Here is a 23,633-nt window from a genome sequence, read left to right on the forward strand (position 1 = left end):
ACCTGTACCCGGCCAAAACAACATAACCCTAAGGAAAAGGGCACAGACCACCCTCATCACTTACTCTACTAATAACATTTCCAGTTATCCTGCATACCCACTCAAACACCAAAACACAACTCACACATACCTCTACCTTGACAGAAATCGGACACCACCACAAACTGCACTCTCTCTGCAGCACCCACAATGGCAAATGAACCACAGAAAACCAAATCACAGACACACAAAGCACAAAGCTACCAACAGCATATCAAAGCTCTCTTGCACTTTCCCTCTTGATGCCACTATGAAACCTCCAACTCCCTCCCCGCCAACCCCGAGCCCGCCTTCCTTTCCAGATCCGCCAGGCCACCTGGAGACCATGAAAATGGCAGAGATGCGTGGTATAAATGAACATAACTATAGATGTGCTTCCATTGCGTGGACCTGCTCTGGTACGCTTGTGTCATAGACCATGTCGTCTGACAGCACGCAGCCGGTTTGACTCGTGGGCCCTGACCCAGCGCACTGCTGCCCTTTTAGCCAGTTGTGACACTGTACTCTGGTGAGGACCTCCCTGCACATAATGAATACAAATTATTCCTACCCTCCCTCAAGCTTTAATAATGGCGCTCTGAGGCTCTGTTCGATAGATATTTTAAGTACAGTGCCCCCCGCTGTAGAAACAATCTATAAATTCTCACTAGATCATAGAGAACCAAAAGGGATACTTATCCTGTCAAAGAGTAGCAAAAGAGGCTGTGCCTCAGGCAGGAAATGACATGGAAGAGGATAGAGGCATGGATTGGTGGAAATAAATGTGGGTGTAAGTTGTAGTTTCCAATCCACTTGGGGTATTTCTTGTTAAATGTTAGTAAAACGTGTGTTCAAAACTGATTTTACAAGGCTGCTGAAGAGCTAGCAATAAAACAGATGAGCATAATTCTCATGTGTCTCTTGTGCCTTTAATAAAATCAAGACTCCACACTCTTTATGCCTGGTTAATCTTCATTGGAAATATTTAGCGAAGGGTTCAATAAAGTCAGTTAGGGGGTTTATATTAAACAGCCATGGATACAACATGGGGTCCTGAGGGACACCACACTAAGGGGAAGCTTGTTGAGGGGAAATGTGTAATTTTAACCTTCGGAATGCAATTGCAAACGTAGCTGGCAATCCAACGTGCTTTATTCCCATCTGTGTTATTAGTCTTTGTATTAATGTCCAATGGTTGACTGTATTGCAGGTTGCTAAAAACGTCAAGAGTCAGTGTTGTCGGTGCATTATTGTCAAGCGATTTCAGAGTTTCCCCTTTCATAAAAAGGACTTATTTCCATGCTCCTCTATGGGTGAATACATGAAATAGGATGGATGGGAGAAGTTCTCCCTGCAGTGGGAGCGTGATAGACTGTGCAGTGCACCCCAAACTAAAGGAGTTAATAGGTGAGTGAGGATAAAAAGGCCCCACTCACGCACCCCTCACCACAAGCCAGTCAGAGTCCTAATAAAATAACAGATATGCTATGGACCTCTTGAAGTCAATGGGGTAATGATGCAAAAAGAGAAAGCTTTCCTAACAGCCTGTTTAACAATTTGGGAAAAAATAAAACACTTACCTGAAAATTAGTACGAACAGTCACAATCATTTTGAGCCAGCGAGGAAATTTTGAAATAATTTTGGTAATGAAAGAAGAGATGGTATCACCGTAATCAGGCTTGTGAAATTCAGCCTCATTTAAGCCATCAACCAGAATGATGAATTCCTCGTCTGGAATTTTATGATCTAAATGGAGAAAGATTGCGATGTTGAGAGCGTTTTCAGCATACCTCTAAATAGTAACATAAAAAATTGAAATGACATGCAAAACAAAAATGTACATTCTGATTAATAAACCTCAAGCTAGGAAATTGACATTTTAATGTTGAGGGAGTGTTAATACTTTGAAAGACATTAAATAATAAAGAAGTTCTCTTGATAGATTATTGCATACATGTAAAACCAACAAGTGCACTTTGCTTTGCCATACAATTGTTCAATTGCTCGAATGTTGGCATTTTTATTTTTATAGTTACACACACACACACGAAGACGAACAAGTTACTTACCAACAGGAAACGTTCTTTCGACTGGATGTTCCTCCAACGTATTCCACATCTTCGACATGTAATGTCCACAGCTGTGCACTTCGAAAACTTTTTCAGCAGAGGGCGTCCTGCGTCAGTGACATCGGGTCGATGTCCCTCGAAGGCCTTTGTCGAGGGTGACATCACCGGATGTTACAAATAAGACACATGGCGCCCGTAGCCTTAGTTTACGTTTTTCCCTCAGAACGTGTGGCACCAGTCTCATGCCTGCATGACTGCACTTAGCCTTGCGGAAATGGAAGCTGCAATCGCATATGAAATTCTCCAGAGGGACAGTAAATGGAGGAGGGAAAAGAATTTAGCGTACCCAATTAGATTGCAGAACAAAGAAACACCTTCCCAAAGGCCATATCCTGACCATGGATTGTATCCAGGGAGTAATGTTCAACAAAGGTGTGAATTGAAGTCCATGTGGCTGCATCACAAATATTCCTAATAGGAACCCCCTGCTGGAGGGCTGTGGAAGTACCTACGGCCCCTAGTGGAATGAGCTCGCAACCCTTCAGGAGGGTCCTTACCTGCCAATCAGTAACACTCCATAATGGTGAGGATAATCCACCTGGACAAGGTCTGTTTGGTAACAGCCTGGTCCAATCGGTGTCCAGCATATCCTACAAAGAGTTGATCGTCCACTCTGACCCTGGACATCGTAGAAATGTAAAAGCTCAGAGCTCTCCTAGGATCCAACCGATGGAGTCGCTCCTCTTCCTTACCAGGATGATGAGGAGGAGGGTAGAAAGATGGAAGAACCACCTTTTGACTCAAATTATATTCACATACTACCTTAGGTAGAAAAGTGGGACGTACCCGCAGTACAACCCTGTCTTTATGAAACACAGTAAAGGGTGGCTTAGATGAAAGTGCCTTCAATTCACTCACTCTGCGAGCGGAAGTAAGCGCAACCAAGAACACAGTCTTGAAGGACAGTAATCTCAAAGGACAAACGTGCAAAGGTTCAAACGGAGCACCCATGAGAAATTTCAAAACCAAATTAAAATCCCAAACTGGCACCAGTAAAGGAGATGGCGGGAATACATTAGTCAGTCCTTTAAGATTCCTTTGATTTCTCAGTTTCTTAAAGTAAGACCATTCTTTAGACGAGCGCTTAAAGATAGACAGCGCCACGAGGTAACCCTTAACGGTACCAACTTGAAGGACCCTTTGGGCCAAAGAAAGTAAGCAAGACAAACCATAGGAATGGAGCAATGAAAAGGATCAACATTGTGACCTCTGCACCAGTCGCAGAACCTGCGCCAGCGGCAACTGTACAGGGATTTTGTTGCAGGCCGCCTGGCCAGAAAGCAACACCTCCATCATGTCATCCGGGAGGTCCCAATCCTTATACCTCAACCTTTCAGATACCAAGCGTGAAGGTTGAGTCTCTTGACCTCTGGATGGAGAACCTAACCCCTCCCCCCCACGCGAGAGCAGATACTCTCGATAGGGAAGACGGCATGGAGGGCAGATGGACGTTTCTAGAAGGTCTAGGTACCACGCTCTCCTGGCCCCAATCCGGAGCAATGAGGATCATGTGGGAACCGATCCTCCACAACACTTGAGGAATGACGGGGACTGGAGGAAATGCATACAGCAGTGGGAATGACCAATCCACCACAAACGAGTCGCCTAAGGCTCCTCTTGGAGGAAATTCCCTTGAGCAGAATCTCTCGCCCTTCCGGTTGACACTGGTGGCAAAGAGATCCACTTGCAGGGTTCCCAAAAGGGCAAGGATCTCCTGAAGGACTTCCTGAGCCAACTTCCACTCGTGAGAGATCATGCTCTGCCTGCTCAGAGTGTCAGCCGCCACATTTTCGTTTACGGCCAGATGAACTGCCGAGATCGAAATTCCCGGCTGGATGGCCCAGAACCAGAGATGCATTGCGTCTCTGCACAACGGGAGTGACCCTTGCCCACCCGCCCCCTTTTTTGTTGAGGTAATGCATGGCCACTGTGTTGTCCATCATGATCAGGACACTCTTTCCCCGTATAGAGGGCAGAAAAGCCTTCAGGGCTAGCCTGATGGCCCTCAGTTCTAACAGATTGATGTGGAGTCTGGACTCTGACGGAGACCAATGACCGATGGTTGTCAAGTCATTGGCATGAGTTCCCCATCCTGTGAGGGAAGCATCCGACACTACAGCCACCTCCGGCCATGGTTGCCAAAACGGTTCCCCCCTCATCAGGTTCCCTTCGTTGGCCCACCACAGAAGATCCTGGGAGACCGAGAGTGGAATCTGAACAGGATCCGACATCTTGCCTGAGAACTGTGACCACTGCATCTTGAGAACTCATTTCAGGGATCTCATACACAGCCTGGCCTCTGGCACCAGAAAATGCAGGATGCCATGAGGCCGAGCAACCTTAAGAATGCGAAAGCCGGGAGACTCTGGGCATGTTGAAACTTGTCCACCATCTGCACAATGTGATGAGCTCTCACCTTGGGAGGCGAGCACTTCCCCAAGGACGTGCCTAGCACAGCCCTGATGTACTGGAGCTGTTGGGAAGGTGTTGGATGCGACTTCTTGAAATTCAGGGAGAAGCCCAGCCTGTGGAGGGTGCGGCAGGTGAGACCGAGGCGATTCAACGCTTTCTCGGGAGAGCGCACCCAGATCAACCAGTCGTCCCGGTAGGGGTAGACGTGAATCCCCCCCCTCCCTCGCCTGAGATACACTGCCACCACCACCATTAGCTTGGTGAAGACACTCAGTGCGGAGGTCAATCTGAATGGCAGGACCCGAAACTGAAAGTGCGAGTCGCCAGACGCAAACCTCAGGTACTTTCTGTGCTTGGGATGAATTGGCACATGAAAGTAAGCATCCTGTAGGTCCAGAGACACCAACCAATCCTGAAGTTGAAGGGCATGGAGGACTTGAGAAAGAGTAACCATCTTGAACTTGTCCTTCCTGAGAAGTTTGTTCAACCAACGCAAGTCCATGATGGGTCTCACTTCCCGTCTTTTTCAGGGAAAAAAATAAGGGCAATACCATCCCTTGTTCCTCTCCGCTACAGGCACCAGTTCTATAGCACCTTTCTCCAGCAGGGTTAGGATTTCCTGCGCAAGGAGCGGATCCGGAAGCTTCAAAGAATGTTTCCCCGGTGGATTGTTAGGCCGCAGAAGGAAGGGAAGGCAGTAGCCGTGGGCAATGGTATCCAGCACCCACGTGTCTGAATTAACGGCTCGCCATTCTTCGAGATACTGAGACCGTCTGTCCCCAACTGGTGAACCATGGTACATGGCCTCATGACTGTTTGGAAGCAGCTGCGGCAGTGCCTGAAGGCAAACTGTCAGCTGCCTGAGCGGCTCTGGCCCCACGATTTCCCCGACCACCAAAGGTACTTTTTCGCTGGCCCCTTTGACTGGTGGCCCCTCTCGTTCTACCAAAGGAGGAGTAGGAACGAAAAGAACCTCCCCTCCATTGCTGTCCCCTAGAACGAAAAGGCAGAGGTTGACGCAGAGCTGCGCTTAAGATTTAGCCACAGTTTGAGGACTGCAACCTCTCAAGGCTCTCGTCAGCCTTGCTGCCAAACAAATGTGCGCCATCAAAGGGCATGTTAAGAAGACGGCCTGCACATCTGGATCCAAACCCGACTTCTGCAACCACGCAAATATGCGTATAACGGTGCTCGCAGCCATGGATCGGCTAACACTGTCGGCCGTATCCAAACCCGACTGAAGGATTCGCAAATGGCATTCTTGCCGCCCTGCACGAGAGCAAGGAACCCATCCCTTTCTTCCAACTAGGGAATATGCTCAGCCGCTAAAGAAACACAGTTCCACAGAGTGTGTGAGAACCTTGCCAAGGCACAAGTGGAGTCAGCGGATTTCAATGCCATGCTCCCAGCAGAAAATACCTTCCAGGCCCAACCGTCGAAGCGCTGGTCGTCCCAATCCGGAGGGATGGTAGGGTACGCCGCCTGCCTCGAGGAGGTCGTAGCCGCCTGAACCACCAAACTCTCGGGAGTGGGGTGAGTAGATAAATAGCTGGGGTCGCTAACGGAAGGGCAGTATTTCTTTGTCAAAGATTTATTAAGAGCCGGAAGAGATTCCGGGGACTGCCAAGCAACTGCCATCCTTTTCTGTAAGGGGAGATGAAATGGTAAAACCGGGTCAGAAGACAGACCTTGATCTGAGGTGTCCGTAAGATCATCCTGCACAAAGTCTTCAAGAGGACTGGACCAGCCCAGATGCTCCGAGACCCTAGCCATGAGCCTTCTGTATGAAGACTAAGCATGAGCCCCAGGCTCAGGCCTACCATATTCCACTTCCGGGGAAGTGTCCAACCCACTGGCATCATGGAGGGTCTGTCTCAACTCCTCCAACTGACTGTCTCCAGAAAAAAGTGGAGCTTCATCAAGTTCACCAGGGTCCTCAGACTCAGACCTTTCTTCCTCTTCTTAAATGTCACCCAGAGGGAGTCGAAACCCAGGTCTGGTGACAGAAGAGGGCCTGGAGTCCAAAAGGCCTCACAGACTTCGCCGTAGCCTTCCTAGGAGGATCCATCACATCGGGGTACTCCAAAGGTAGATTGCGGGCAAAAATACCCAAAAGGCATCGAGAGCGCTGAAGGCTTCGATGTCGAAAGCGTTGACTACCTCGACGCTGTGAACACTGAAGGCTTCGGCGTTGACACAGGTGCCGACGGCGCCGTTGGCTGATATGATGGCAAAGCGACCGAGTCGACACCAGCATCGTGCCCTCAGTAGGTTGCTGCAGTCTCGCTGGGGACGAGGACCGAGACCTAGAAGCACGTCTCTTGCGATTTTTCGCATCCTTGTGCGTACGGGAACTCGATGGCTCCCAACGCGAGTCGCGTCGTGGACCCGAGCCCAAAGGCGTGCGAGCCACAGTACGAGACTGATCCTGGCCAGCTTCGTTAGAAGGCGTGACCGGACCCGTGCCCAGCGGCTGAAAAATCGCTAACATTTGTTCTTTAAACTCAGCCCATTCCTCTGGAGTCGAGGACTTTGTTGGGCATGCCACCTTCCTCGAGGCACCATCCTCCGAGGAGGACGGGGAAGGCGACCGGTGACAGCGCTTCCTAGAGTGCTGGGACAAGGAAGAAGAATGGAGGGAACCATTGCGGGACCGAGATCCCCGGGACTCCTTCCGACGTGGAGAGTCACCCTTCAAGTCTTCGTGGAAACCCACGTGGACGATTTGGATTTTCGGGACTTAACAGGCTTAGAGCCCCTACATACCTGGAGCTCCCCCTTCCACTCCTGCAAGGCCATGATAGTCAGCGACTGGCATTTTGAGCAGTCGTCATGCGACTCGCCCAGGTACCACAAACATGATGCAGATCAGTGATCGACATTTTCAACTTGCAGTCCCGGCAGGTCTTGAAGCCAGACCGCGTAGTCAGAGGGGTCGAAGAAAAAGACATCTCAATGATAACACACGAGGCGCGCCGAGTTTCACGAAGCAACACGTTCATGGAAAAAAATGGAACTGAGGCTACGGGCGCCATGCGTCCTATTTGTAACATCCAGTGACGTCACCGTCGATGGAGGCCTTTCGAGGGACATCGACCCGACGTCATCGACGCAGGACGCCTTCTGCTGAAAAAGTTTCCAAAGTGCACAGCTGTGGACATTACATGTCCAAGATGTGGAATACGTTGGAGGACACAATCCATTCGAAACACACTTATAATACTCTGGCTTTGTAAGATCCAGAGAAAAGAATTCCCTGCCTCGATCAAGAACTACCTAAACAAATCCCCAGTTGGCAAAAGTAAACTGACGGCTGTTAGGAAAGATTTTCTTTTTGCGACTTTCCTTCCATACATTTCTATGGGACACCCTTTCTTTTTGATTGTTCCGAACCCTATTGTCAGGAATTGGAGGCTGTGGAAGCGCTGGAAGCTTTGATCACGCTCCAGTCCTCACCCAAGATGGCCGCCGACCCTTTATAGGCAGGCTCCTCCCACAAGCCGACGCGTTGTATCTGTTTACCAGCGCTCGGTTCGTGTGGAGATTCTCTCGTGAAATTCATCCGTTCCGGGTTCCTACTTTCGCCTATTGTTTGATTCCTTACTGTACTCTTCAGCCCTTCTTGTGTTAGCCTAGTACTCCCGTTGTTTGTTTTTGCTTTCTCCTTTGCCTGAATTCTACTGCACTGTTCGCGGTATTCGGCTTGCTCTGGGCCGTGCCGTGCTTACTTTTCTCTTGCCTTCATAATGCTTATTTCTGTTGGTAATTCTTTTGAGCACTATTCGTCTTTTCATTTCTTTTAGGTACCGGGTGTATAATTTGCAACCGGCGCCGTCACTCTGTTTTAGCGAGCGAAGCCTTGCTCACTAAGACCTTAAGGAGCATTTCTTAACTGGTGAGTGGGTTTCTTTCACGGTGCTTCTTCCTTTCTTCCTAACTGTTCGCCTTCGCGGTCTGCTCTGAATGGGTTCTTTTATTCTTTACCTACTTACCTTTTCTAGTACTTTTTCTCTGTTATTCTGTTTAGTCTGAACCTCTGGCTCTAGTAGCTTTCTTGTATCTCCTGTTCAAATATTCCACATCTCCTGGATACACTGAGCATTCATAAGCGGTGGAGTTTGTTCTCAAGTCTAACGGACTTCCTTGCCTGCTGCAAATGGAACTTTCATAACGGGAAGAGAGGAGTTCTAATTGCCGCCCAGCAGAACCCAATTGGGAACAGGGTTTTTTCTGCCTTAGTGCTTTTTCCCTGAATCTAGGACTGGCCCCCTGGGGATCCCCGCGGTCAGGGAATATCTCTGCCAAGGTGGCCTCCGGAGGGGACAGACCCTATCTGTACGATAAAAAGGCCCGAGCACCAAAGGACAAGACTCCCACAAGGAAGAGGGATCAGAAGAGATCAGAGGCTACTCTTACAGAACCCATTCCGGAAGAAACAGGTGAGGAGTTGGGGGAGGAAGCCTCGGTATCTGACAGCATACAACGCCCAAGATCCATCATGGCGTCACTCGAGCAGTATCAGGAGTTGGTGGTTGCTCTGCAGAACCTTACTATGGAGGTGCAGGCCCTGCGAACAGAGAACGGAGCCCTCCGACAGCAAGTGGTGTTACATCGGGATGATCGCGGGGACCTGCCTACTATGCCCTTTTCCTTTGGCAAATACAATGGACATCCAGGAGAACTGAAGGAATTCCTTGACGCTTGCAGGGTGTATTTCGCCTTCGGACCTCACGCCTTTGAGACAGCCAGATCAAAGGTTGGGTTCATTATAGCCAATCTTACCGGAAACGCTCTTTCATGGGCTACACCTATTGTTACCCGAAACGATCCCCTTCTGAGTGATTATGACCGTTTTACGGAACTTTTCAGTGAAAGGTTTGATAGGCCAGAATTATTCTATTCATCCTTGGAAGCAATCCTAGACATCAAACAAGGAAATACAGACGTTCAAACTTATCTAACTCGCTTCCAGAGGCTAGCAGCCAAGGCAGATTGGCCTGATTCCGCCCAGCAAACCATCTACAGAAGAGGTCTCCAGGACGAAATCAAAGATGAACTAGCCAGAGTAGCCCGTCCTGCTTCTTTTCAGGAGCTAGTGACATTGTCCCTTCAGATTGGATTCCGTCTTCAAGAAAGAAGATCTGAGAGAAGAAGAAACCGAAGCTTCTCACAACCTAACCCTACTCCTCCACCTAGAGCCAACCCTGCTACAGATGAGCCTATGCAGATTGGAGCTGCCCGTGGTCCTCTGACGCCAGAAGAAAGAAGAAAGAGGAGAGAGGCAGGTCTATGCATGTACTGTGGCTCCTCGACACATTTGTTGAGAGAATGCACTGAAGTCCCTCCTCGTCGACAGGGAAACTTCCGCCCCCGATCTATAGCAAGGGAAGTCTCGGGGGAGGTAACAAGTACCCTTGCAGCTACACAAGAGCAGTGAACACCCCGGAAGACAACAGTTTAATGGTGTTCAGAGTGGACCTATGGTTAACTGAAGAAGCTCCCACAGAGGTGTTCGCCATGTTGGATTGTGGAGCAGCGGGAAATTTCATCGACTCCAAGTGGGCTACAGAGCACTTGGTACCCGCCAAACCCAAGGTCACCCCGATTCCGGTAGAAGGGGTTGATGGTAGACCCTTGTCATCCGGACCCATAACTTTGGAAACTGTTCCATTAAGGGTGAGGTTAGGTTAACATGAAGAGTTTCTGGTGTTTGATCAGATCCGAGCTGCTCATTTTCCATTGGTATTAGGGATTCCTTGGTTAAGAAGACACAACCCTCACATTGATTGGACTGCAAACCGGGTTTCTTTCAATTCTAAGTTCTGTGATAATCACTGTATGACCTTGTGTAACGCTCCCCACACCGTAGACCGCAGGAGAAGTATCCAGAAGCCAGTCACAGTGGCCTCAGTTCCCTTACATTACCAGGACTTCTCAGAGGTATTCATGGACATAATTCCAAAACAACTACCACCCCATAGAACCGAGGATTGCTGTATCGATCTGATACCGGAAGCAGTAGTACCGTTCGGAAGAATGTACCCTTTGTCACTACCGGAAAGGAAGGCATTAAGAGAGTATCTAGATGCAAATTTGCAGAACGGACTCATTCAAGAATCCAAATCTTCATGTGGTGCCTCCCTATTCTTCATTCCAAAAAAGGACTCGACAGAACTTCGCCCTTGTATAGACTACAGGGGTCTCAACAAGGTCACTGTCCGGGATAGATATCCCATGCCCTTGATTCGGGACGTCTTGGAGGCTGTACAAGGGGCGGAGTACTTCACGAAGCTTGACCTGAGAGGCGCCTATCACCTCTTGCGAATCAGACAAGGAGACGAGTGGAAGACGGCTTTCCGCACCCCATTTGGGCTCTATGAATATCGTGTGATGCCCTTTGGCCTAGTAAACGCACCAGCCGTCTTCCAGAGGTACATGGACAAGGTTTTCGCTGACATGCTGTTTGTGTCGGTAGTGGTGTACCTGGACGACATCCTGATCTACTCCAAGTCCTTGTCTGAGCACAGATCATTGGTCCGACTGGTTTTACAACGTTTGCAGTCTCATTATCTGCTAGTAAAACCAGAGAAGTGTTCATTCGAATCCAAAAGGGTGTCCTACTTGGGTTTCGTATTGTCCAAGGAAGGTGTTGAAATGGATGCAAATAAGGTAAAGGACATAAGAAACTGGAAAGATCCTACCAAAATCAAGGAACTGCAAGGGTTTCTAGGATTGGCAAATTTTTATAGGAGGTTTATTCCCAATTATTCCAAAAAGGTACTCCCTCTGACCTCCTTGTTGAAGAAGGGCGTTAGATTCGCTTTTGACGGAGAACCTCGAAAAGCATTCGACTTTTTAAAGGATTGCTTTTCTACAGCACCCATCCTGGTTCAACCAGATCAGGCTAAGCCCTTTATTCTGGAAACAGATGCTTCTACGGGGGCAGTAGGGGCAGTATTACTTCAAGAGGCAGAAGACAGCTATGAACATCCGATCGCATACTACTCCAAGACTTTAACTAGTAGTGAGCGAAACTACTCTGTTATCGAAAAGGAACTTTTGGCAATAAAGCTGGCCTGCCAAGAGTGGAGACACCTCCTGCAGGGAGCCACACATCCTTTCACTATTAGAACTGACCACCGCAACCTACGGGTCTTACAACAATTGGAATGTTCCAACGCCAGATGGGCGTATTTTTTCCTACAATACGACTTCATGATGACTTACATACCCGGCACAGAAAACAAGAAGGCAGACGCCTTATCTAGAAGCCTAGGAGATCCATCCGGATCCTATATAGGACATGAACTGGTTTTGCCACATCTCACTGTGTTGGCTTCTACGGTTTTGTTTCTTCAGGATTTAATCCCTCATTATCAGATGTGTGCGGAATTTCCGCTATCTACTAAACAGGAAAAGGACGGGTTGTTTTATCATGAAGGAGCCCTCTATATCCCCACAAAGAAGCTGCAAGAACAGATACTTTCTTGGTGTCATGACACCCCCCTGACAGGGCATTCTGGTATTAGGAAGACCTTTGATTTGGTCCGGAGAGGATTCTGGTGGCCTACCCTACGAAGGGACGTAGGTCAGTATGTCTCTACTTGTTCAATTTGTGCTTCCAACAAACACCAAACAGGAAAACCTCTGGGGTTATTACACCAACACTCCTTACCGGATCGCCTATGGGAACACTTATCCACTGACTTTATTGTGGATCTGCCTCCTTCATACGGAATGACCACGATCATGGTGACGGTCGATTCCTTTAGCAAGCTGGCACATTTCTCCGCCTTCAAGCAAGTGCCTTCGGCCTCAGAGATGGCTGCAACATTTCTCCAAGACATAGTCCGTCTACATGGCCTACCTAAGACCATAGTTTCGGACAGAGGACCACAATTTACCTCAAAGTTTTGGTCTTCCCTCTGCCAGGTTCTCGGAATTCATAAGGCTCTTTCCTCAGGAGACCATCCTCAAAGCAACGGCCAAACGGAGAGACTCAATGCCAATCTGGAGCAATATCTCAGGTGTTTTTGTAGTCCCCAGCAGGAAGAATGGTATCGCTTCCTCCCGCAAGCGGAATTCGCCTACAACAACTCTCTTCACACCTCGATCCAGATGAGTCCTTTCTATTGTACCTATGGCTACCATCCTCAACACCTGCCCGGGCTCAGTCCGCCTTCAACCAAAATTCCAACTCTGGATACGATTCTACAGGACTTGCAAGAAGCTCACAAACTCGCTAAGGAGGCACACCAAGCAAGTCAACTTTCACAAAAGAGATGGGCCGACAAAGGTCGGAGAGCCCATCCCAGCTGGAAGGTGGGACAATTAGTCTGGTTATCCACCAGATTCCTACCCAAGTGGGTTCATAGGGGGAAGTTCTCCTCTCGTTTCCTTGGGCCATTTTCCATCATACAACAAATCAATCCAGTTGCTTATAAACTCAGGATGCCAGAATACCTCAGAAGGATACATCCTGTCTTTCATGTCTCCCTTCTCAAAGAACATAAGGAGGATCCTTTCAAGAGAGCTGTAAACCGTACACGAGCCCGTGTGAAACCAACACCTGAAGAATACGAGGTGTCTCATCTGGTGGATTCTAAGTACCGCAAAGGGCGGTTGTACTATCTGGTCCATTGGAAGAACTATCCAGTAGCAGAGAGGACGTGGGAACCTGTGGGTCATATACACGCCCCGCGTCTGGTGCAGAAGTTCCATCAACTCCATCCGGGCAAACCCGGGGGTGCCCCGAGAAAGAGGGGGTATACTGTCAGGAATTGGAGGCTGTAGAAGCGCTGGAAGCTTTGATCACGCTCCAGTCCTCACCCAAGATGGCCGCCGACCCTTTATAGGCAGGCTCCTCCCACAAGCCGACGCGTTGTATCTGTTTACCAGCGCTCGGTTCGTGTGGAGATTCTCTCGTGAAATTCATCCGTTCCGGCTTCCTACTTTCGCCTATTGTTTGATTCCTTACTGTACTCTTCAGCCCTTCTTGTGTTAGCCTAGTACTCCCGTTGTTTGTTTTTGCTTTCTCCTTTGCCTGAATTCTACTGCACTGTTCGCGGTATTCGGCTTGCTCTGGGCCGTGCCGTGCTTACTTTTCTCTTGCCTTCATAATGCTTATTTCTGTTGGTAATTCTTTTGAGCACTATTGGTCTTTTCATTTCTTTTAGGTACCGGGGGTATAATTTGCAACCGGCGCCGTCACTCTGTTTTAGCGAGCGAAGCCTTGCTCACTAAGACCTTAAGGAGCATTTCTTAACTGGTGAGTGGGTTTCTTTCACGGTACTTCTTCCTTTCTTCCTAACTGTTCGCCTTCGCGGTCTGCTCTGAATGGGTTCTTTTATTCTTTACCTACTTACCTTTTCTAGTACTTTTTCTCTGTTATTCTGTTTAGTCTGAACCTCTGGCTCTAGTAGCTTTCTTGCATCTCCTGTTCAAATATTCCACATCTCCTGGATGCACTGAGCATTCATAAGCGGTGGAGTTTGTTCTCAAGTCTAACGGACTTCCTTGCCTGCTGCAAATGGAACTTTCATAACGGGAAGAGAGGAGTTCTAATTGCCGCCCAGCAGAACCCAATTGGGAACAGGGTTTTTTCTGCCTTAGTGCTTTTTCCCTGAATCTAGGACTGGCCCCTTGGGGATCCCCGCGGTCAGGGAATATCTCTGCCAAGGTGGCCTCCGGAGGGGACAGACCCTATCTGTACGATAAAAAGGCCCGAGCACCAAAGGACAAGACTCCCACAAGGAAGAGGGATCAGAAGAGATCAGAGGCTACTCTTACAGAACCCATTCCGGAAGAAACAGGTGAGGAGTTGGGGGAGGAAGCCTCGGTATCTGACATCTATCCTGACTTTTGGTGTTAAGCAAAGTCTTCTACGCTACTTCCCCTGTCTATTTGCTCATTCTTATGAGGAAACTGACTAGTTGCTAAGACTATCAGTACTGACAGACTATGTCTTACTTTGCTAATTATCCTATATTTAAAATTGCACACATTACCTTACAGTGAAGTGCAGTTAGGATACCTTGTATCCTTATATATTTTTATATAATGGCTTTTGGTTTCTTTTACTATGTGCCTACGACAAGCTCGTGGCAGCTGTGATACCTTTACAGTTTTTGATACATTTAATGCGTCCACTTTTGTATTTACCATGAATGGCTATTAAAGGTGGCTCACACCCTAAGATGGTCCTGCCAAAAGGTTTTTCACTTGGTCTGCATGTCCTACGGCCTTTCCCTGCCTTTTCAATATACGAAGGCCGTATATGGAAATCATTTCCCAGAGAAAGTTGAGGCTTTCACAGGCTAAAGGGTGGTTACTCCATGTGGCAAGAGAAAGGGGCTGGGACGGTCTAGTCCCATTCCACATCCCTGTGCCTGTAGGTCTGTTGCTGGGTAAATGTTGTGGCCAGCGGATAGCCATGATTAGATAGCCACTGCCAGTTTGAATGGTGCAGAGCCTTACCATTGGTGGGTTTGAGCAAGCTCCCAGCCTGGATCTTGGCTAAAAGGAGGTCTCCTGCAACTATTCCACAAATCACTCTACAAAGAAGTGTATCCCCACTGATGGTCCCTGAAGCTGGCCAGCATAGACGCCAGTGTTGTCCTGGTGAAGCACTACTACTCTGTTGTGATCTCAAGAAGGCCTTTGGCACCTGGACCGGTGGAAACAACCATCTCGACCCCTGCTCAACGATCTGTGCCTGTGGAGGTTTCCCTGGACCAATTGGTTCACTGACCAGATCTCTCCTGGGCTACCACGCTGCAGCCATCGCCATTCCGAGCAGAGCCCAGGAACTATGCATATCTTCAGCTTGTGCCACAAGTCAACTGTTTATGCATTTTCAGTCGTCTTGCACCAAGGGAAGCTGTGCTGGGCTGGCTACTGTGTTTGCTGCTGGAAGATCACCTGTTGCTGTTTGACCGTGGTGACCTCCATCTTCATGTCCTAGAGGTGTCCTGTGGCCATCTGACCCACAGACATCGTCACCTTTCCTCATTTGATTGTTCTACTGGAAGATGCATGGAGCAGATTCCTAAGTACAGCAACGAACCCAAACTAAATCCTGCTACCGAAAGTAACCTCCAAAGTCTAGACGACTCTTGCAATGGTACCAAAAAAGAAGAACAAACCTGCAACCACCTTTACAAGTGGATTCCAGAGAACTCTTGAGCCACAGGGTTAGCCTACATTACCTGTTGCTGTTCCTGACAGTCTCCAATAGAGTTACAAGGGTGTAACGTCCGCACCCTAACTCATCCTGACCTGTGGAACCTGGGTTAAGTATCGCTCGCTAGGCATTACTTAGTGTGATGGGATTGAGTGGAGTACTTACCTGAACTTTATAGAACTTTTGGACTCTTATTAACCAACCATAAACACTGGCACTGCAAATATCTACATAAACCTACCAGAAAAGTATCTACTTTGGAACTGGTGACTTTTGAAGACAAGGCCCCAAGCCATTTTAGGGTTGGACTTTATAAGAGCAAGGGGAGCTGATCTGTGATTATTCTAAAGAGTTCTTTCTATTTCTAGGCATCTAACTACTTACTTGTGTTTCACAGGTCATTGAATCAAAAGCTATTCTATTTCTCCTAATGACAAATGCATATTTCTGTTTAATAAGGGTTTTTTGTGACAATATTTACCTAGATGTTTTATCTGCTTAGTGTGTAATCCAACGGCCTAATAAATAATTGTTTTTATACTTGCCTGTCTAACTGGAATTAATGGTGCTGCTCTGTGTGGACTCATTGCAGCCCTAGACACACTCACACCCTTCTGGAGACTATGCCTTGCTGGTCTGCTACCTTAGCTTGATTGCGTTTGGCTAACTTCTCAGTGTCTTCCCTGTTCACCATAATAGGGTAGCCTCCCATAATTACTCCCCATACCCCGAGAGCAGATTTTAGAAATCCATCTTAACAATGACATTTCATTCATCGCTTTGTGGACAACATGGAGTCTAATGCTGCACCTTTTCTGCTGCTATGTGCACATCCATTCAAAAAGTTCATCTCCCTGAAGACGTTTACCAGCTTCTGATGCTGGCATTGGAGTATAATCGCACATACTCATGCTGTAATTCACTGTTCGGGACAATTTTCCAAGGCCTTCTAGTGAAGGATGAAAATCCATCTAGCTTAAAGGCAAAACATGTGTTAAAACTAAAAGAAAGACCAAACGCTCTAAAGTGGTAGCTATGGCAGAGCAGTTAAGCTTAATTCAAGGGAGGAGGTAGGGTGGTAGTACAGCATAGTAATTCCTAATAGTTATACCTAGGAAACACACTAATGCTGGTATACCTAAAAAATACAACCTTTGATAAAATCACAATCAGATTATCCAGAAGGTCAAATATGTACTTTTGTTAAACATAACTCATAGCAAGACACAGTGTATTTCTAAAAACGGTAATGGGCGATAGGCAGACCCTACTCACCCCTAATTGAAGTGTATTCCCCATCATAAGGCTAGGGTGTGAGGAGAAAAAGGGAACCTTAGACAACAGTAAAATAATTTACAGAGACAAATCAGGATCCAAAATACCACACATGAATAGTCACAGTAATTCCTCATTGGAATGAACAGGACAAATCCAATAGGTGTAGCTTCAGTTATGTGGAAAAGTCAGTTAAGTCTGGGTTCTAACCCAGAGTAGCGGTAAAGGCAGCAACCAACTCCAGGGAACATCAAAGGAGACTTTTGCAAAGAGCTCCAGGTCAGGTAGGAGACCCAGAAACCCCAGGAAGTAAGGAAGTAATCACAATTTGGGCCAATATAGGTAAATGGAAAACTATAGTAGAAGGATATCTGCATAAATCCTCAACCACAGACCCAGGGGACCCCAGAGGGTAAATGAGAAAAATATCCCACCAGCCATGACAAAAGGTAAGTACCAACGGTGGCAGTTTATAAGGACTTGGCTGAGGAATGGTGAAAATCCTGGAAAGCACAATTCTTTTGCAGGGTAAGTTACACAATATGGCCACCTACATGTACCTGAACCCTAGACCAACGATGACCCAAACAAAGAATATTCAGAACTCCCTGGTGGGTGACCCACCAGCGAGGAGTGAAAGAAACACGGCGGGCAAGACACCAGGAAGAGGGAGGAATACGACCAAGTGGATCCAGACAGCTCAAGGGGTAAAACAAGCAGCCAGCCAGCAGAAAACTGTCCCACAAGAGGGGCAACAGTGGAGGTGACCTAAGACAAGACAGTTCACACAAAGAGCAGAGGTGGGAAAATGGTGCCCCCCCCAATCTTCATAAATGAGGCTTCTGACCTTGAGGCACTATGACAAGGAGGATACGATTGGAAGACCGATGAAAAATGTGTCAGAAACAACCCCAGGACAGGACACCCAGTCTATCCAGTGAGTAGGGCCATGGGTAGATGAAGTATAGCTATGGAAGGACATCCAGCAGCCAAATAAGGACACCAGAGGTAAGGGGTAGGAGGACATGGTGTCTGGCCAGAATGGCCAAACCTGATCCCAGAGGGAGGGTCAGGGTCTTTCCTGGGTTGACTGATTTACCAATGGGCTGTGTGAGAAACCTGAAGGTGTCTCCCTGACTAGTCCCTGGGGATCAGTCATCCAGGTGGCCAGGATACGGCCATCGCATGGGATTCCAGTTCCTAGGGGTGGACCAGTGAGGGAGGATCACCTGGATGGGGGGGTGCTTGGGGAGTCGAAGTGGGACACCGATGGGTGAGACGCGGTACCTCCGTTCTTATAACACCTTTTCCACATACTGTCACATGGGATACACTAACACTCAACACCATCCCCCTTTTCCGAAATGAACACTTCGACAAATCATGAAAGACGACAGAAACACCAAAGCCATTTACCTGTCATGTCCCAACGCCAAGTCAGGCAATTGATGAGAATAGCACACACCTGATGGCCCTTTCCCTTCCCCACAGGGATAAAAGGTGGAGCACGAGAGCACAATATGAGCAAGGCAGACCGCACGACCTGTGAAACCTCAGCAGAAGGAATCGTAAGACCCTGAACAATAGCCAGCTTGTGTTGCAGCAGATATCAACGGTACACAGGTCCTCCTCCGCTGACAATCAAGCTGGGGAGAAACGCCGAGCCCCATGGTATCGGCTTTGACTCCAGAGACAAGAAAAGCCAAGTGGCTCATCACAGCCAGTGAGTCAAGGGGAGAACCGATAAGAAACCTAACTGTGTTGAACAAAAGTAGCAAGCAGCTTATTAAACAAAGTACAAAGAACTATTGATACGCAAAGGGAAAGCCAGCATAGAAGAGTCAAGCACCACGTGGGTGCTCACTCTGGAAACTCTGGGCGATTACACTGTTGATGAACTACCGTTACCAGAAGGCCTTGGCAGAAAGGCGAGAAGTGGGTCAAAGCCGTCATACAGGGATATAGTAAAATCTTCTGTACAGTCGAAAGCCTTTGACCGACAGATGGTTGTGAAGCTAAGGGAAGCGATTTCCACATCGTAAAGTTGGCAAAAATAAACCTGACCGATGGATGAAGATAAAAGGGGGAGACGTCTGAAGTCACGATTAACAGTGCGTTGTCCACAGTGAACTGTTCAAAAAGACATTCAAGAAGGGTCTGAGCTTGAAATGTGGGATCCAAGGGAGAAAAGACATCACCCAACGTGCAAGCAGAAAGGAACTTTCGTTTATTATTTTGTTGAAGACATCAGGTCCTCGGAGGTAAGAGACTTTTTGTAGAAAAGAGGCATAATCACTGAAGGCCCTGATAAGCTAAGAGCAGAACTGTTATCTCGTGTTGGGAAAGCTTGAGCGTGTGCTGCAGAGTCCTACCTTGTCCCATGTCCAAAACGTGGGGAAGGGAGACCCAACTACTGCATCCTGATTTATCTTTCTTTCCTGTGAATCCTATAGCACACTCTGTATTTAGCATAAGGATTGGCAATATGTTTTTCTTAGTATAGGCCTTCTTATTTGACAAGACGACACTAGGACTGTCTTATTATTATTTGATGGTCGTAGCTTGCTCCCATCTTAGATTTTTCCAACCCGCATAAATAAACAGAACTCACTGAAATGTTTTCGTAGATAGCCAATCAAGCAGCAATTACAAAAACTGCCAAACACTCTGGTCCACCTATACAGTTTGCCTATTAGCCTTCCTAAAGCTAGGGACCCGTCTAAACCAGTACAGAGGGTGGACGGCTGGGCTCAGAGTGAGCGGTTTGCCCAATGGCCATTTTAGGGCTGCCTCATTGTTATGCTAAACAGGGGAATGACCCAAAACCAAATTGCCAGAAATAGGAAGCAAAAAATACATTAGTACCCCAAAGACTACCGTAAAGGTACATGGGGCAATTGATTCAATGAAATTGGATGCACACCGGGTGAAGCCAAAAATAAATGACAAATCATCCTACGGCCAAAATGGGGAGCTTAAAATATACCCCTGTAGTAGCAGCCATTTAGGCTACCATAGGACAACATGGCCAAGGTGTTGCAGTTGAAGGGGGACTTCAGTAGAAATCCCCCTGACATCAAACATAAATCGGATCCTAAAAAATAAAAAATGAAATGTTTATGGGTCTGTGATGAATCCGATGGTGTCATCACTCTTTTTCCAGCAGTGACCTCTCCCCATGTGGCCAGGGGCCGGTGGACGCTACCTGACCCTGACCCTGGGAGCTGCTATATGAGGGAGGATCACATGGGGGGGAGACAGCATCTGGGGGAGTAGCAGGGCACCATCTGACAAGGCATGATATTCCCTTTCCTCTCTTGAGGATACTCCACCCATACCCAATGCCTTAATGGCATATTGTTACACCTAGGAAAGGTAATGAAGACCTTCTAACAAGATCTGCGTGTGAACCATCAAGATGTGACTTATCCTCTAGGACTCATGAAAATATCTTCTCGGAATCCTCCTACAAGTTATTCAGAGCCAACATGCCCTTAAAGACTTCTGAAAACACTTACCCAGACTTACATGTAAAACATCAAGAATGTACTACCATTCCCATAACCACAAGAATACTGGCACGACTAAGATGAGCCGAGTAATGTAGAGTGGAAAAGACCAAGAGTACAGGGTGCAGTCTAGTTGTGTGTGCATACCTGAAGCCGGCAGATTTAAACAGCAGCCAAAGCTGAATGGGGGGGGGGGGGTGGCGCTGCTTGAGGGAGAAAGCTGCTTCTCTCAACATGGACCACGAGACTGAAGGGCTGCACAGAGTGCGGGGGATCCATTTGGCTCAAGGAGGCAGAAGAGGAAAGCGGACCATGAGAAGGAACATGCTGCGGCGACGCCAGAAGCCAGCAGAGGGCTCCTGGGCGCTCGCAAGTGTTGAGCAGGAGCATTTTCCATACTGCAGCCTAATGGGAAGCAGAGGAGCCCAGCATGAACCGAGAGAGGCAGAGAAGCTGAGGAATGAAGGCAGCAAGATGGGAAGAGTGACCAAACAACTGCCACCAACTTGCAGAAGAGTTTAATACACCAGCAAGAGCCGGTGAGTTCCCGAAAGGAAAGCAGGGACACTATGGCGTACTGGCAGCCATGCAACATGCAAATAACTATTGAAGAGGCAAATAAGGTGCTTGAAAGAGAAGAAGGCCAGTGAGCATTTTTGTTAAAAGGGGAAATCGAAGTAAAATAAAAGACGTTAAAATGTCTATGTGCATGCAAAACGCATATAGGAAAAGCCCTGGCAGGATAGCATACCAGGCATACACGGTATCAGACAAAGAAAACAAATACATATCAAGCAGGAAGTGTCTGCTGAGTCCATGTGAGAAAAGCCCTGGAAGGAGAGGACAACCGGCAAATTAAAGCTGCAAGTGTATACAAGACACTTACAATTGTGTTCCTTTAAGAAAAGGCCTGGCACAAGAGTATACCAGGCAATTGCAAAGGTGTTCAAGGGAGAAAGTCCTGGTAGGGAAGCACACCAGGAAAGGAAAAACTGAACAGTGTATAAGAAATACAGTACCTAAAAAGATCCTGAGATGGATCTATCAGGACTAGCCCAAAGGCTGTGTGAAAGCAAAGGGGGAAGAGGAGTGAAAACCTGGCAGGAGAGTATACCAGATATCCTAACAAAAGAAAGATAAAGAGCCAAGTTGTTTTGTGTATAAGTTACATTTTGGATCAAGGGAAATTCAAGGAACTGATATCTTTGGAATATACAACAGAGGGAACAAGTTACTTACCTGTAACTGTTGTTCTCCAGCATGGGTCTGGCATGGATTCACATGCTCATGAATATTCCCCGTCGTCAGGCCGGGAATCCTCGGTAAAGAAAAAAATCAGTATCAGTTTCGTTTCTGATCTGTCTTTCTTAGTAGTAACCAATCACTGGTCTCTGGGTCATACTGCCCCCAGCCAATGACCGCCCTCTACCTAAGCCCCACCCCTTGCAGCCATCCTCAGATTTGGTAGCACGTAAAGTGGCAGTATGACCAAGTGAAGAGCCGCAGAGGGGAAGAAGGGAGGGTTCGCATGTGAATCCATGCCAGACCCATGCTGGAGAACAACAGTTACAGGTAAGTAACTTGTTCCTTCTCCAGCATGGGGTCTGGCATGGATTCACATGCTCATGAATATAAGAATACATAGAAGTATACACATGAACAACCACGGGAGGTGGCAACAGGCTCAACATTAAGCAATAACAACAACTCAACATTAAGCATCTCTTACCTCCTCACCAGGCTCACCTTGGGCGAACAGGTTGCGCAGCACTGCTTGGCTGACCCTGGACTCCTCTTTGGAGTCCTGATCGACGCAGTAGAATCTCGTGAAGGTGTGCGTCGACCTCCACGTAGCAGCCCTGCAGATGTCCAGCAGGGGCACAACAGACAGGCACGCCGTGGTAGCAGTGATCGCTCTGGTCGAATGGGCTCTCGGTCGGCCGGGTAGCGGTCGGTTTGCCAACCGGTGACAGTGCATGATGCAGCCGGAGAGCCATCTGGAAATGGAAGCCTTCGAGAGAGCCTTCCCTTGATTCACCGGTCCAAAGTTCACAAACAGCTGTGACGTCTTCCGAAAACTCTTTGTGCGGTCCACGTAGAACTTCAGCGCTCTAGCCACATCCAGCGAGTGCAAAGTCCTCTCGGCCAGAGACGAAGGCGACGGGAAGAAAACTGGCAACACCAAGGGCTCGTTGAGGTGGAAGTCCGACAGCACCTTGGGCATAAAGGAGGGGTGCGTCCGCAGCACCACCCTCGTGTCGTGAAAAGTCAAGTATGGAGGCTTGCAAGATAGGGCCTGGATCTCTCCCACTCGTCGTGCGGAAGTGATGGCCACAAGAAATGCTGTCTTCCACGACAGGAACTTCAACGGCGCCGAATGCATAGGCTCGAATGTGGCCCCCATGAGCCTGGTCAGCACCATGTTGAGCTCCCACAAGCCGGGACAGGGGCCTTCACCGGCGGGAACAATCGGAATAGTCCCTTCATAAATTCCTTCACCAGGCGATGAGACCACAAAGACGCCCGTCCTGTAGTTCTGGTGTATCGGGAAATGGCAGCCAGATGTATTTTGATGGAGGCGTGAGCCAGTCTAGCTTTGGCCAGCAACAGTAGGTACGGCAATACTGGAGGGGCCGTAATCCTTAGAGGGTTAATCTTCTGTGCACGGCAGCAGACAGAGAACCTCTTCCACTTATGTCCATAGCATTTGAGAGTTAAGCCCAGGCTTTTGCAAGAACCTCTCTGCAGTCAGCCGGGATATCGTATCCTCCAAACTCGTGCTGCAGGAGCCAAGCCCGTAAGTTCAGCGACTCCGGGTCGTGCTGGAGAATGGCGCCTCCTTTTCTGGAGAGAAGATCCTTGTCCGTCGCCAGCTTGATAGGTGGGGACGCTGACAAGTCCAGAAGGTCCGGGAACCAGATCGGTCTCGGCCACGCCGGTGCGACGAGGATCATCCTGCACCTGGACCTCTTGAGCTAGTTGATGAGAGGGAGCGGCAACGGCGGGAACGCGTACAGGAACAGGCCGTCCCAAGGGAACGAAAAAGCATCGCCCATGCTCCTCGGGTGGGCGAACCTGCTGGCGAACCTCTGGCACTTGGAGTTTGT

The 23,633-nt window shown here is 48.2% G+C and overlaps 1 protein-coding gene across 4 annotated transcripts in view; it reads right to left on the minus strand.

Annotated features, from left to right (window-relative positions):
- Nucleotides 1-23,633, minus strand: part of TANC1 (tetratricopeptide repeat, ankyrin repeat and coiled-coil containing 1) — a 2,406,012-nt gene that overhangs the window by 936,552 nt on the left and 1,445,827 nt on the right. For all 4 annotated transcript variants that reach the window (XM_069616378.1, XM_069616375.1, XM_069616376.1 and 1 more), the window contains one exon: nucleotides 1,599-1,765. In XM_069616378.1, coding sequence (XP_069472479.1) covers nucleotides 1,599-1,765 — 167 coding nt within the window. The remainder of the gene's footprint in view (nucleotides 1-1,598; nucleotides 1,766-23,633) is intronic.

The sequence above is a fragment of the Ambystoma mexicanum genome, chromosome 9 (genome assembly GCF_040938575.1).
Source record: "Ambystoma mexicanum isolate Mex_15411 chromosome 9, UKY_AmexF1_1, whole genome shotgun sequence".
Lineage (NCBI taxonomy): Eukaryota > Metazoa > Chordata > Amphibia > Caudata > Ambystomatidae > Ambystoma > Ambystoma mexicanum.